General features: G+C 47.4%; 1 protein-coding gene across 3 annotated transcripts in view; it reads left to right on the forward strand.

Moving 5' to 3' along the window:
- The window catches only part of SLC2A9 (solute carrier family 2 member 9), a 209077-nt gene that overhangs the window by 106590 nt on the left and 86998 nt on the right, over positions 1-15489 (forward strand). For all 3 annotated transcript variants that reach the window (XM_068542280.1, XM_068542278.1, XM_068542279.1), the window contains one exon: positions 11508-11695. In XM_068542280.1, coding sequence (XP_068398381.1) covers positions 11508-11695 — 188 coding nt within the window. The remainder of the gene's footprint in view (positions 1-11507; positions 11696-15489) is intronic.

Raw genomic sequence — 15489 nt, forward strand, 5'->3', positions numbered from 1 at the left:
AAGAAGTATTAGCACTCCTATTCCTATTAGCACCACAGCACTATTTACAATAGCCAAGACGTGGAAACAACCTAAATGTTCATTGTCGGATGGATGGGTAAAGAAAATGTGGTGTATACATACAATGGAATATTATTCAGCATTACAAAAGAAGGAAATTCTGTAATATGTGACAACATGGATGAACCTGGAGGACATTAGGCTAAGAGAAATCAGCCAGTCACAGAAAGACAGATACTGCATGATCTCACTTACATGAGGGATCTAAGATAGTCAAATTCATAGACTCCAACTGTGGAATAGTGATTGCCAGGGACTGGGGTGCCGGGAAAGGGGGGTGGGAAGTTGCTATCAATGAGCACAAAGTTTCAGTTATGCAAGATGAACAAGCCTGGGTGATACCAGGAGGCCTGTTGTCTGTGACCGCCTCCCATCAACACCATCCTCTGAGCTAGGCTTGCATCACCCCTGTGGGCAGAGGCAGTGCAGCAGTGGAAACGCCAGCTCTCCTGTGTGACACGGGCACATCACATCATCCCACTGAGCCTTGGTTTCCCCATCTGTTAAATGGCAGGGCTTTTGTGAGGCTCCTGCAGACCCCGCATCCATCACTGTTCACCTGGAGCGGCAGTGAGTTGCATTCTGGCTCCCACTTGAGAGACTCCTTCGAGCAGAAACCGTGCCTTTTTCTTTCCTTAACCTCTGCACCCACGGCACATCACAAGCTCTCAGAAGCCACAGGTTAATTGAAATGAACTGAATTTGCTTCCGGTAGCTTCTCAGCTCCGCAGTTTCTTTTCATCATCCTTTGAGGTGTGCGGAAAGAAAGATCAGACAGATCCAGGTTGGAACATTGACTGTCTCCCTTTCGATCTGGGATCTCCGGCGTATTTCCTAATTTCCTGAGGCTCAGGGGACCAAACCACACTAGGAATCGCAGTGAAGTGTGTAAGACACCCAGCCCAGAGTCTGGCACACAGTAGGCACACAATAAATGTTAGACTCCTAGCGCCTGCCTGGTGTCCTGAGTCCCCTTGAATAAAGGAGCCTTTAACTGGTACAAGATCTGGTTACATAACGGGTCCCTTTCCCAGCCCAGGAGTTGACTGTGCCTCCCAGAGGGGTTTCTTTCCAGTTGGGGAATGCAAATTCTCATTCTTTTTTCAAGTTCTCTGGAGTTAGGGATTAGAACACGGCCAGGAGTATGAATGAGGTGTGAGCCGGGAAGCCAGGGCGAGGGTGGGAGGCTGAGCCGGAGGGGGGGCCCTGGGGTAGATGGGATGAACTATTGCAATGGCTTGGAGATTCAAGCCGATGGACTCCTCTGGGAGGGTTGTCTTCCATAGAAAATGACTTTTTGAAATGGCTTGTAGACGACCAGTTTCTAAAGCCCTTTCCTCTCTCTCCACAGACAGCTAGTTACGACTGCATGTGTCGGTCCCACTGCTTCCCCCTCCACCCCACAGATGCCGCGCCCCAGTCTCCTATAGAACCTGCACGATTCTGGGGTTCTGCACTTGCTTTAGAGACCTTGTCCATCTTCCTGTTTAATGCCCGGGTTCCTCCCACAACACCTCTGACAGGTGGTCATCAGGCCTCTCCTTGCTTACCTCCAGGGATGGGGAACTCACTGCTCAAGAGACCGCCCAGCCCACCCTTGAACACATCAATCAGACAGTTCTTTCTTGTGACGAGCTGACATCCAGTGCATCACAGCTGCTGCCCTTGGTCCTTGTCTGGCTCAGGGCCAAGGAGAACAAGACCAACCCCACCCACATCCAGGCCTCTCCCCCCAGAGCACCCGCTCCTCTGGACTAAACATTAGCAAATATGAGTAGGGTCCAGTCACGTTTATCCAACGTAGTTTGAGCACCTGCTGCATACCAGGCCCTGAATAAGACCCAGCCTCTGGTATGACATGTCACAAGCCTCACACCAGCATAAGCACCTGCCCAGAGCTGGTAGCACTCCGGTGATGACAGGGCAGCGGTGGCGGCCATTCACTGGCTGCAGGACACCCCCAACACCACGCCGCATGCTGTGTTCCCCCAGCATGGTTTCCTGCCCCTTTGTGAGTGGGATCCCTGCTCCGGAGGCTGATTCCAGGCCTTCACCTAAAGACTGGAGGAAAGAGATATAGTTATTCATGGGCTCTGGGTGAAAAAAAGAATGCAAGAGTCAGTCCAGGGCTTCCCTGGTGGCGCAGTGGTTGAGAATCTGCCTGCTAATGCAGGGGACACTGGTTTGAGCCCTGGTCTGGGAAGATCCCACATGCCGTGGAGCAACTAGGCCCGTGAGCCACAACTACTGAGCCTGCGCGTCTGGAGCCTGTGCTCCGCAACAAGAGAGGCCGCGATAGTGAGAGGCCCGCGCACTGCGATGAAGAGTGGCCCCCGCTTGCCGCAACTGGAGAAAGCCCTCGCACAGAAACGAAGACCCAACACAACCAAAAATAAATAAATAAATTAATTAATAAAAATATCTGTTTAAAAAAAAAGAGTCAGTCCAAAGCACTCCTCCCTTGCTTCCCAAGTGTAATGAGATCGCTGCTAAATTTACAATCTAGACATTCGCCTCAGTCTGGTGAAAGTGATGGGCAAACAGATGGTTTAGTTAAAGCCAAAGGATGCTTCCAGTCTCCTTCAGGAATTCAGGATATAGACCGAAATTTAGGAAGAGAGAGGAGGAAAGAGGGAAGGTGGGAGGGAAGGAGGGAGGAAGGGAGGAGGGTAGAAGGAAGAAAGGGAGGGAGGGAGGAAGGAAGCATTTCAAAGATCTGAAAGGTCTGGTCCTGAGTCCCAGGGAGCATAACTGAGCATTGGGAAGGAGCAAAGTTTTTGGAGCCCCTGCTTGGGTTCTAATCCCAACTATTCCACTACCAGCTGCTGACAGTAGTGGCCTCCTCTGGTGCCCCATCACATCATCCCAAGGCCCACTCTGACTTCAGCCCAGCTATGATGACAGTCCCATGAGAGCACAGAGGCAGGTTGCCGTTTCCCCCCACCTCCAGCACGCTGAGGCCTTCTCCGCGGCCAGGATGCCACTCAGCTCGTCTGCAGTGCCATGTGGACATGTGGGAGTTAATGCCCCTGGGGGCAGCCTCCGCCATGCGACAGTTCTGGGAGATGGTCCATGGGCTGCTCAGATGTCCAGCGGAATTGACCCCTTTTGTCCGTAGAAGCCTCCTTCCTCAAGACATGCCTCGTGCAACCTCTTCCTTCCATGCCTCACACTCCCCACCCCTCACACCTGCTTTCTGCAACCATCATTTGTGTCAACTTGCTGCACCCAATCCTTGTCTCAGGCTCTGCTCTCAGGGATCCCAGTTCTCCTGACTGTGGGCAAGTTTCTCCTCTCTTCTCACCAGCAAAATGGGAACACTAACAGAGGGTGGTTATAGGAGTGTTAAACAAGTAAAGGCACAGGAAGCATGTAGAACTGTGGCTGTCATAGAGTAACCTTCAGCAAGTAATACCCATTATTATTTCAGTATTGGCCTTGATGATGATGATAGCTGAAGAAGAACCTCACGAAGTGAAATAGATCCAAATGGAAGAAGGTGAGAAGGCTGGCTGAACCTAACACGTTGGTATTCATCCTGCAATCCCACCCTCTAGGAATGAACCATCCCAGGGAAGGGGGAGGAGCAAGTGCAGCTGGTAAATTTCCATCTTCCCCGCCGTCAACCAGTTGTTCTTGCAAAATAATCGGAAGATGTTGCCTTTTTATAGTTTAACAACCAAAATTTAGCAAGACGCACTGAAACCCTTCTTTTGGAATATTTTCAAACAGGAATATTTTTTAAATTGTTCACAAAAATTTTTTTTAATGTGCAGATTTGAGAGTTTGAATTGGTGGTCTGTGTCCATCACTTTGGTTTCCAAGCCACACGGTGATAGAAGCATTTCCAAACATCTTTTTTCATAGAATACCTTCTATCAAAAGGTTGCTTTGTTCTCTCTCTTGTTAAAATGTCACCTTACCTTGAAGAGATAGATTGCTTATATCTTAACTTTTAAGACCTCTGCTAGGCAGCTTTCTGTCATGGTCACTGGAGCTGACAACAGGCTTGTGCCTGGAGCGAGGTGGCAGGTCTGCTGCTCTGTCTTTGTGCTGCCTCTCTTCATTTTATCTTTAATCTGTGGTTTCTTTGGAGGATTCTTTATCAGCCTCCTGTACATTTGTCACGGTTGATTCCATTAAAACTGAAAACTATCATTCTCAAATCCGCTAACCAGTAAATTGCATACATAACTTCAATATATCACTCTATGCTGAAAGCAAAGAAAGAAAAAGGGCTGGCAGCTCCTGTGCACGGTGGAGCCCCCATACCCCCCTCATGTGGGCCATGTGAAGACTCCAGGGTTGGTCCATAATGAAATGTTGTAAAAGTATAAACATGAGTTCCAATATCTTTTACTTCCCCCCTTCTGACATCCCCCCCTGTGGATCCTACTGCTGTCAGTAATAAAAAGAAACCAAACCTGAGTTAAAAACCCAATGATTTCCTCCTCTTAAATACCAATAGCAGTTGAAAATCAGTGCTTCGATGAAACCTCCTATTTTTAGAAACACCAAGGACTGCACCGTGCTGAGTTCAGTGCTATCCCCAACACGTGACTGCAAAGGGCCATCGCCCTAGGCTCCCACCAAAATCCCTCGGCCTGCCTTGTCCCAGGGCCCCTCCGGGTCACGAGAACAAGTCTCCAGGTTGCTCTGTGCTTTGCTCTAGCACGAGGTGATAAATGCTAATGGAGGTGATCACATGTGGTAGCTGCTGTAACAAAGAACCACAAATCGGGTGGCTTTAGGACAGCAGAAATGTATTCTCTCCCAGATCTGGAGGCCAGAAATCAAGGTGTCGGCAGGACCTGCTTTCTCTCCCAGCTTCTGGTGTTGCCGGCAATCCTTGGCTTAAAAGCCGCCTCGCTCCAGTCCCTGCCTCTGTCATCACGGGGCCGTCTTCCTTGTGCGTGTCTGTCTCTCTGTCTCTTCCCCTCTTCTTATAAGGAAAAGAATCATACTGGATTAAGGGCCCACCCTCCTCCAGGATGACCTCATCTTAACTGACATCGAAATGACACCTGCAAAGACCCCATTTCCAAATAAATTCACATTCCCAGATACAGGTTAGGACTTAAACATATGTTTACGAGATCACAATACATTATAGTGTTTTGTACCCATTGTCAGGTTAAGGTAAAAGGAAGATAAAAGGAGGAAGGGCCAGGAGGTACTGTACCAAGTACCTTCTGTAATAGTTAACGGACTTCTAGTACTTACAGCTCATTAAGAGTCAGCCCTGTTCTAAGGACTTCATGACTGCTGACATTTAATACTACTGGCAGCCCCAATGCTGTTATGCTCATTTTATAGATGAGAAAACTAAGGCACCGAAGCATTAAGTAACTGGCTTGGCATCAGACTAGGTGAAGAGTGGTGATGTCGGGATGGAGACCCAGGCAGTGTGGCCCCAAAGTTGGGGCTCTTAAGCACCTCCCCACCGTTAACACGACCCATCACAGGTGTGCTGAACTGTCAGGTGTCACTGCACCAGATCATCACACTGACCCCTCTGGAGCCCGAGGAAGCGGGTGCGTGAGGCTCCGGAGGCCTGCAGGCTCCACAGCTGATGGGCGGCAGATCCGGGGTGGAAGCCAGTTCAGCCCATCTGCACGGCCTGTCCCTTTCCTCTTCGTCACACACCTCTTCCCATTTTTACTCAGGATGCGGCATTTTGTGGGTATTTCAGGGCCTGAATCACGTTGCCCTTAACCTTCAGCTCTTTCTCCGAGTTTGCCAGGCTCGGGCACCACTTCCAGACCGCGCAACACTGATCTGGGAAACTTCAGGGCTGTGAGTTGGACCTGGTCAAGAACACCTGTTTTTCTTTATTTCGTGTTGCGGTGTGAAGCGTGGGCGGGCAGAATGTGGGCTCAGCCCTCTGCGACAGTGCAGACAGGAGCCCGCAGGGTCCCGTAGCCTCCAGCTCATCACCCCCGTCCCCCATCGCCATGCTGCCCACTTCCAAATCCCCGAGGCCATCCAGGCTCCAGCCACAAAAAATGTCTCCCAGACCCGTCCCTTGGAGGCTCCTGGCCTGTTGTCCACATGGGTCCCGCTAACACGTGACACATGAGCCAAACACCCCTCCAGATGTGTGCCCACTACCCAGTCCTCACACCCCTGAGAGGCTGGCACGAGGGTCATCACTGTGTTAGAGGTGAGGACGGGACCCAGAGAGGCTGAGCGATTCTTCCATGGGTACCCAGCCAGGACCCGACATCTAGGGCCGTGTGCTTGAACACCAGGCTGGCAGCTGCACAGCCTGAGTTTGCAGCCCCCCTCCCTTCCAAACCCTCCCTCCTAGACCCCAGGCAGCACTGGACAGATGTACCCCACATTTGCCCTTATTAGGTTTTGCATGATGCTGGTTTCACTCGTGCCCGCTAGCCTCCCAGTGGGTTACTTGTCCCTGAAAGGGGGCACCGATGGGCATCTGCAGTGAACCAGGCTCCAGGCTGGTGCCCTGCCTACGCTCCCCCAGGTGGATGTCATAGTGACCTGGAGACACAGGTGGCCTCAGCCCTACCTTACAGATGAGACCTAAGGCTTGAGAAGTCAGATGCTTTTCCCATGTCATACAGAAAGTGAGTGGTGGTGGTGGGGTTGAACCTACAGCTATCTAATTTCAGTGGCTCTGCATTTGTTTCCCTTTGCTGCTGTAAAAAATGACCACAAACTTAGTGGCTTAAAACATAAATTTATTATCCTACAGTTCTGGAAGTCAAAACTCCAAAATAGGACTCAATGGGCTAAAATCAAGGTGCCAGCAGGGCTGTGTTCCTTTCTGGAGGCTCTAGGGGAGAATCATTCCTGTTCTTTTCCAGCTTGTAGAGGCCACCTGCATTCCTTGGCTCACAGCCCCTTCCTCCTTCTTCACAGTGCGTCCCTCCTCCAATCTCTGTTTCCATGGTCACTTCTCTTTCTCTCTCACTCTGACCCTCCTGCCTCCCTCTTATAAGGACCCTTGTGATGACATTGGACCCACCTGGGTAATCCAGGGTAACCTCCCCATCTCAAGGTCCTTAACCTAATCACATCTGCAAAGTCCCTTTGGCCATGAAAGCTAACATATTCACAGGTCCTGGGGATTAGAACATGGACTGATTTGGGGGGTCATTATTCTGCCTACCTCAGACTTTTTCTGCTCTTCAAAGTGCTTCCTAAAAGACAAAATAACCTTTTGTCTGGTGATGTTTGCCTCCTCTCTCTGCTCAATGCCATCCATGAGATTCCCCCTCCAGGCCCCCAGGATGTTCTGGATTCATTGCCTCTGTGATACGTGCCATATAAAGTTAGAATCACACTTCTTGATGTACTTCTGCAGGTTGTTAGTAGGTACCCCAGCAAATACATTTGGGAAAAGTGGAGCCAAACAAAACTAAATGGGTGTCTTTCCTGCAGGACTTATCAGAACCTTTACTATTCTAATGTGAAGTTTGAACCACCAAGAGACAGAGTGCTCATGCAATGACACTAAACTTCTCTGATCAAGGAATCTGGTTTCCATGGAGCCTCTCTTGGGATTAGAATTCCACAAAAGCTTGTTAGGAAATGTGATGTGATGGGGACACCATCTCGCCGGTGCAGGGTCTGCGGCTTTTGTTTAGCACAGTGCCTGAAGCCTAGTAGATGCTCAGTAAGTTCGTGCTGAGAATTGGCTCTGAATGGCCTGTGACTTCCATCAACCAGGCCTGAGACCCTCCCTTTAAAAGGCCAGTGCTGTCCCCCGCAAGGGCTCTGTGTTCTGTAGAACTGATCAGAGTCGATGATATGCCTGGGGTACCTGAAACTCAGTTATCTGCCCATCAGCAGAGCCAGGCAAAGCCAAACCACCCCCCCCCGCAAGACATCCTGGACTGCGGTCACTGGCCCGGCCATAGACCTGCTGGCCTTGAGGCTGAGGCAGAGGAGGATTCAAAGCCATGTCCCCCCATTAACCACAGGCCCATGGCCTCCAGGGAAAAGAGGACATTAGAATTTACCTAAGGAAGCCACTCACTCCCTTCCTGCCCCAAAGGACTCTGTGTCCAGCCAGGCGCCATGGGCAGGTTTTGAGCAAAGCAAGCTTTTCTTAGTATTGGTGGACATCTATGGGGGTCTCCCACCTGGGAGGGACCTCTGAGCCCCTGTGCCAGGCCACAAGGCTCTCTGAGGCCCCCGCTTGACACACTCTTTTAGCAACTTTCAAATATCCAATACAGTATTATCAACTATATTCACCGTACTGTCCATGACATCCCCAGGACTTATGTATTTTCTAACTGGAAGTTTGTACCTTTTGACCACCTTCCCCCATTTCACTCACCTACCACCTCCTTCCTCTGACGACCACCGATCTGTTGTCTGTGTCTATGAGCTTGGTTTGGGGTGGGGAGAGTTAGATTCCACACATAACTGAGATCACACAGTATTCGTCTTTCTCCGTCTGACCTATTTCACTCAGCATAATGCCCTCAAGGTCCATCCATGTTGTTGCAAGTGGCAGGATTTCCTTCTTTTTTAAGGCTGAATAATATTCCATTGTGTGTGTGTGTGTGTGTGTGTGTGTGTTTATATATATATACCATATTTTCTGTATCCATTCATCCATCAATGGACACTTGGGTTGTTTCATGTCTTGGCTGTTTTAAATAATGCTTGGAGACATTTTTGATTGTCACACTGAGGGGGTGCTTCTGGCATCTAGTGGGTAAGAGGGCAGAGGATGCTGCTAAACGCCTTACAATGCACAGGACTGCTCCCATCACAGAGAGTTCTCTGGCCCCAGATGTCAGAAGTGCCAAGGTGGAGAAATGCTGCTTTCAGGGAAGGCAGTCGGTTTGCCAGCTGGGTTGGTTCAGCTCAGATCAACAAGCGCGAACTTGGCACCTGCCCTCCACCGGGCACCAGGAACTGAGCTTCAAGGTGCTCACAGCAGGTGGAAAGGAGGTGCCGATGACAGTGTGGGGAGAAAGCACCGAGGTGGGAAAGTACAGAGGGCTGTGAGAGCCTAGGCTCTGGCATCGGAAGGGAGGAGAAGTTAGCCTGGCAAGGAAAGGCAGGAAGGACATTCTTGGCAGAGGGAAGGGCATGGCCAAGTGCAGAGAAGCAAGAAAGCACAGCGTGTGTAGGAAAGATGAGATGCATGTTTGCACATCCAAGAGAGATGCATGCAAAGATGGGGGCAGCAGGAGAGAAGCTGAAGGAGAGCCATGGGCTGGGCCATGGAGCCTGAGCTTCACTCTGTGCAGAGTGTAGAGGCCAGGGGGCCTTTTAGAATCAAGTGCACTGGTGAGATGGGTGTTGATGCTGCAGTGTGCAGAGAGGGTTATGGTCAGAGCTCCACAGGGCACGAGAAGACTGGACCCAGGAGAGCAGTTATGGACTACTGGGATAGTTCAGGATAAGGTGTGAGAACCAAAGCAGCTTGGCACTTCCAAAGTTGGAAATAGAGTGAAGCTGACTGATGATTTTGCCCTGTCAAGTATTTAGTTGTTGCAGGTTGGCTTCTTCAGGAAACAGAGGCTGAGAAGGAGTTAGGAGTACAGACGTTTCCCTGGGGAGTAACAGCTGGGCAGGGAAAGGGCGCAGCAGGATTGAGCAGGGCGAGCGTCAGACCACAAGGCCACCTGGCAAGGTCTCTGCCAGCCCCGGAGGGAGCCCCGGAACAGCACTTGTGCATTACATGAGTCCCTGCTGGGCAAGGATGGCTGTGCCCTTGTACCACAGCCATGCTCAGTCGTGGGCTGGAACCACTATGAGAATAGCATTTCCTGGGCTTCAAAGATGAAATGGATGCCCATGAAGCTAAGAGCTGGAGGCTGTCAACTAACCAACCTCCTCACAGTCCAGAAGCCAAGTCCTTTCCTGAAGGGAGCCTGAGTGGCGCATCTTCATGTCTGCCAGGCCAGTCACATGAGATACGCTTCGTCACCCATTCAGGGGAACCACAGAAGAAGGGGTGTGGGACAAGTAGAAGCAAACTTTTTATGAACACAAATACAACAGGAAAGTTAAATGGATGCTTTAAATGAAGAAGGAGATCAGAACTTTTAAGAGGAAGAAGAGAGATTTTTGCTCCAGGAAACTCTAAAAGTTGAACACTGAATTTAGCTGAGAGCTTCCTGGCAGCCAAGGTGAAAAGGGAAAAAAAAAGTTCTAAAGTTCTCCTTATTTTATATGGAAAGCATGTATGTCAGGGAGGAGAGATAAATATTTTCTTGCCCTAATACTCTAGGACTACTTTGTCACATGAATGTTGCATTTTTGAACTTTGAGAAATACTATGGTTTAGTGCATGCTGCAGAAACAATACTCATTCAGCTGTTTCTTCCACTTACCCTTAATAAATGCTAGGAAAAATATTAAATTACAGCTTACAAAAGAGACATTCTGAGACAGTTTTTAATATACTCCTGGAAATAATATACCAGAGCCTTCATGGGCTTGCTTCTTGGAGAATCTGGAGAAATTTAACAGCTTTTTTTTTTTTTCCTACCTAAGAAGAGCAATTTCACATGGCCTGTGACGCAGAGCAGTGTTTTTAGGGATGACGCCCACTGTGTCTGGAATGGAATGTCCACAGGAGCCGTCACCGTAGCCACCATCCCTGTAGGAGGATGAATATCTAAGTGCTGAATATTTAAATCCATGTTCTAAAAGCGTCTCCCCTGATCTGATTATTGTGATCTCAGGGGTCTAATCAGACAGCCCACATTTGTGCATATGTCCATGGAGTTTTTCACAATTAAGGGCTTGGAAAAAAAAAAAAAAAATGACAGGTTCACTGAAGCTGGAAATTTGCAATGTTCAGCCTGGGAAAGGCCTGAATCACATGGGTGAGCTTGAATCCTGGGAAGGTTAGCTCTTTGAGAATATTCCAACCCAGGTTTCTGTGTTTCAGAGGGGCTTGTGGAAAGAACCCTGTAGGTCATTTAGTTCAATCCTCCTTCTGAAGATAGACTCGACCCCTGGGCATCCTGAGCAAGTGGCAATCTGACCTCTGTCTGGATGTCTCCTATGAGGACGAGCACACAGGGCCGGGCAAACAGGAGGTGCTCAGTTATATTCATGGAACCAGAGTTTAGCATATGTCACATCACCCAATCATTACAGGAGCCATGTGAGGCACGGGGCACTGCTCATCTACCCAGTGGTAGAGACGGGATTTGAACCCTGGGCATGCTCTGCTTTGCTGTGGGGTCGATCAGGAGAGCCTAGTTCTCTCTTGGCTCTTCTCCTGGCCAACTCAGTGACCTTGGGCAAGTCATTGCATCTCCTCAGGGCCTCTGTTTTCCAACTTTTAAACAAAGGCTTGGCACTCCATGGTTTCAAAGATCCCTGCCAGCTGCATCCCTGACAAGGAGTGTGTCTTGGATGGACCAACCATCCCTGTGGGACCCAGTATCAGACACAGCGGACATCCTAACCCCACTGAAATCTGTGCTTGTCCCTGTTGGCAGCCTTCCAGACATTCCTGGGCAAAGAGGACGTCTCCCGAGAGGTGGAGGAGGTCCTGGCGGAGAGCCGCGAGCAGAGGAACAGCCGCCTGGTGTCCGTGCTGGAGCTGCTCAGGAGTCCCTCCGTCCGCTGGCAGGTCATCACTGTGGTCATCACCATGGCCTGTTACCAGCTCTGTGGCCTCAATGCGGTGAGCGCTCCTGCACAAGCGGAGGAACCAGAGGGAGGCATGGGAGAGGGGCGGTTCAGGGCCTGGACGCCCAAGTTCCAACCCCAGCTCGGTGCCATTGGGCAACCACATAACCTGATCTTCAGTTTCCACATCTGTAAAATGGGATAACGTAATACTGAAAGAAATAATCCATGCAAGGTGTTCAATAAAGCAGCTAGCCCAGAATTACCCCTTAATAAAGGCTTCCTATCAGTATAATTACTTATCCTTAGAAATACTTAAAAGTCATATTTCTTAATAAAATGGGTATTAGGAAGTCATAAGTGAGCAACACTGAGATGATTTAAATAAAAGTACCCTTGGCTGGGCTGGCTTCAGTGCACAACTTGGCCTGAGAAAACCTCAAGGCTTTAAAGAAAAAGTTTCTTGGGGCCTGAGTTGATGTGGGCAGGGAAACCAGAGGAGGGAGTCTTCCATGGGGTTCCCTAACCCTCGGATGGACAAAGCCGCCCCTTCTCTCTTGGGGGCTCCAGAAGGTAGAATTCAGGAATTTGAGGCCTAGGAGGCAGACTTAGGATTATTATTATTATTGTCCCTTCTGGAAAAGAGTGGGTTGCCTCCATGGGTGGTGAGTTCCCCATTCATGAAAGTGTGCAAGCCAGCTGGCCAGCCACTTGGCAGGGATGCATAGAGGAGATTCTTGTACCGAAGCATCCAAACTACCTCTGAGGTCACTTACGTAGCTCAGGACAAGTGTGGCTAGGCCTAGAGGGAGGGAGAAGGGAACTTCTGAAGAGGTCTGGGTAAAATAGCTGCCCTGTGTGTATGAGCCTGGCATACAAAAGTCAGCAGGGAGGGTGTTTGTTGGTATGTAGGGGAGGTGACCTGAAAGGGGAGTAGTTCCTGTCCGGAGAGGGAAGATGACAGCACAGGAAGTTACAACCACAAGGCTCTGCCTCATTTCATCAACTCTTAATTCTTTTTTTGGAAACATTGGGATGAAACGAAATCATCTCCCTACTTATTTGTTTAACCTTGGTCTGGTCAGCAGAATGAGGGAGCACCTGGGTTAACAGTGTGACCTTGGATTAGTCCTGTCGTTTCCTCCTCTTTATAAGACCAAGGTCATGCTAGACAGTCTCAAATGCACCCTGCCTGTTCTGAGAAAGCAGAGAGAGAATGTATCCACTCTTTAAAGTTAGCATGTGGAGTCATAAAACCACATATGGAATCTGTATTTAACGAGGCATTTAGATTGAGAACCATGACATTTCTAAACAGAATTCTCTCCTCCGCTGGGACATAATTTTCCAATTTGCATACCCTGTATAACTTTATAAATTCCCCTCGGGTGCATCTATAAGCCCCACTGCATAAGCATAGATGGAAAAAAATGTCTCTCCGCTCCCAGAGCCAGCAGTGCTGAGATCTCAACCACCCTCCTCGCGTTGACTGCGTTCCATCTCTTTTCTTATCGTTGTGAGAACATTTAACATGAGACCTTCCCTCTTAACAAACGTCCAAGTGCACAACACAGTTTTGTTAGCTCTAGGCACCATATTGCGCAGATCTCTAGAGCTTGTTCATCTTGCTTTACGGAAACCTTACACCTGTTGATTAGCAACACCGAGTTTTCCCTCTACCAGTCCCTGGCAACCGCAATTCGACTCTCTGCTTCTACGAGTTTGAGTATTTTAGATACCTCATATCAGTGGAATCGTGCAGTATTCGTCCTCTGTGACTGGCTTATTTCACTTAGCATAATGTCCTCCAGATTCAGCCATGGTGTCACAAAATACAAGATTTCTTTCTTTTTTTTTAAGGCTGATTAATATTGCATTAAATGTATATACTACACTTTCTATATCCACCCATCCATCAACAAACATTTAGGTTATTTCCATATCTTGGCTATTGTGACTATTGCTGCATTGAACATAGGAGTGCTAATATCTCTTCAAGATCCTGCTTTCAACTCTTTGGGATAAAAACCCAAGAGTGGAGTTGCTGGATCATATGGTAACTCTATTTTTAGTTTTTTGAGGAACCGCCATACTGTTTTCCATTGTGGCTGCACCAATTGACATTCCCACCAAGAGTGCACTAGACTAGGCTCCCGAGTTCTCCACGTCCTCACCAGCACTTAGCAGTAGTGGTAGTAGAAGTAGTAGCCATCCTAACAGGCATGAGGTGATCTCTTCTTGTTTTGATTTGCATTTCTCTGGTGATTAATGATGTTGAGACTCTTTTCATATGCCTGTTGGCTATTTGTATGTTTTCTTTGGAGAAATGTCTATTCAAGTCCTTTGTCCACTTGTTAACAGGGTTTTTTAGAAGCTTTGGGGGGGGGGATTTTGTTATTGTCATTTTTCTTTATTTTTATTTTTTTGCTATTGAAATGTAGGAGTTCCTTATATATTTTGGATATTAGCCCCTTATCGGGTATATATGGTTTGCTAGTATTTTCTCCCATTCTGTAGGTTGCCTTTGTGTGCTGTTGATGATTTCCTTTGCTGTGCAGAAGCTTTTTAGTTTGATGTAGTCCCACTTGTCTAATTTTGCTTTGGGTGTCATACTCAAAAAGTCATTGCCAAGATCAATGTTATGAAGTTTTCCCCCTATGTTTTCTTCTAGAAGTTTTACAGTTCCAGGTCTTATGTTTAAGTCTTTAATCCATTTTGAGTGAAGATAAGGGTCCAATTTCATTCTTTTGTATGTGGATATCCAGTTTTTCCAACACCATTTGTCAAAAAGATTATCCTTTCCCCACTGAATAGTCTCAGCACCCTTGTCGATCAGTTGACTGTATATGCATAGGTTTATTTCTGGGTTCTCTCTTCTGTTTCATTAGTCCGTATGTCTGTCTTTATGCCAGTACCATACTGTCTTAATTACTGTGGCTTTATAACATATTTTGAAATAAGGAAGTGTGATGCCTCTAGTTCTGTTTTTCTCTCAAGATTGTTTTGGTTATTCATGGTCTTCGGTGGTTCCATATAAACTATAGGATTATTTTTTCTATTTCTGTAAAATATGCCATTGGGATTTTGATAGGGATTGCATTGAATCTGTAGATTGCTTTGGGTAGTATGGACATTTTAACTAATATATATTAAGTCTTCTGATACATGAACATGGAAGAGCTTTCCATTTATTTGTGTCTTCTTTCATTTCTCTCATCAGTGTTTTGTAGTTTTCAATGTAAAAGTCTTTCACCTTCATAGTTAACTTTATTCTCAAGTATTTTATTATTTTTGATGTTGTTGAAAATGGGATTGTATTCTTAATTTCCTTTTTGGATAGTTCCTTGTTAGTGTATAGAAATGCAACTAATTTTTGCATGTTGATTTTGTATCCTAAAACTTTACCAAATTTGTTTATTAGTTCTAACATTCTGTATGTGTATGTGTATGTGTGGTATCTTAGGGTTTTCTACATATAAGAACATGTCATTTGCAAACAGTGATAATTTACTTCTTCCTTTCTGACTTGGATGCATTTTCTTTCTTTTTCTTGCCTAATTTCTCTGGCTAGGACTTCCAGTACTATGTTGAATAAAAGTGGCAAGAGTGGGCATCCTTCTAAGACCTTCCTGACCTTAGAAGAAAAGCTTTCAGTTTTTCATCGTTGAGTATGATGGTAGCTGTGGGCTTATCATGTATGTGCCCTTTATTTTTTTGTTTTGTTTTGTTTTGGGGGGGGATTTGTTTTGGGTTTTTTTGGGTTTTTTTGTGTTTTTTTTAACAAAAAGGGTATATTAAACCCAACTATATCAATAATTATATGAAATGTAAATGGGAAATAATACTCCA

Source organism: Eschrichtius robustus, chromosome 4 (genome assembly GCF_028021215.1).
Source record: "Eschrichtius robustus isolate mEscRob2 chromosome 4, mEscRob2.pri, whole genome shotgun sequence".
Lineage (NCBI taxonomy): Eukaryota > Metazoa > Chordata > Mammalia > Artiodactyla > Eschrichtiidae > Eschrichtius > Eschrichtius robustus.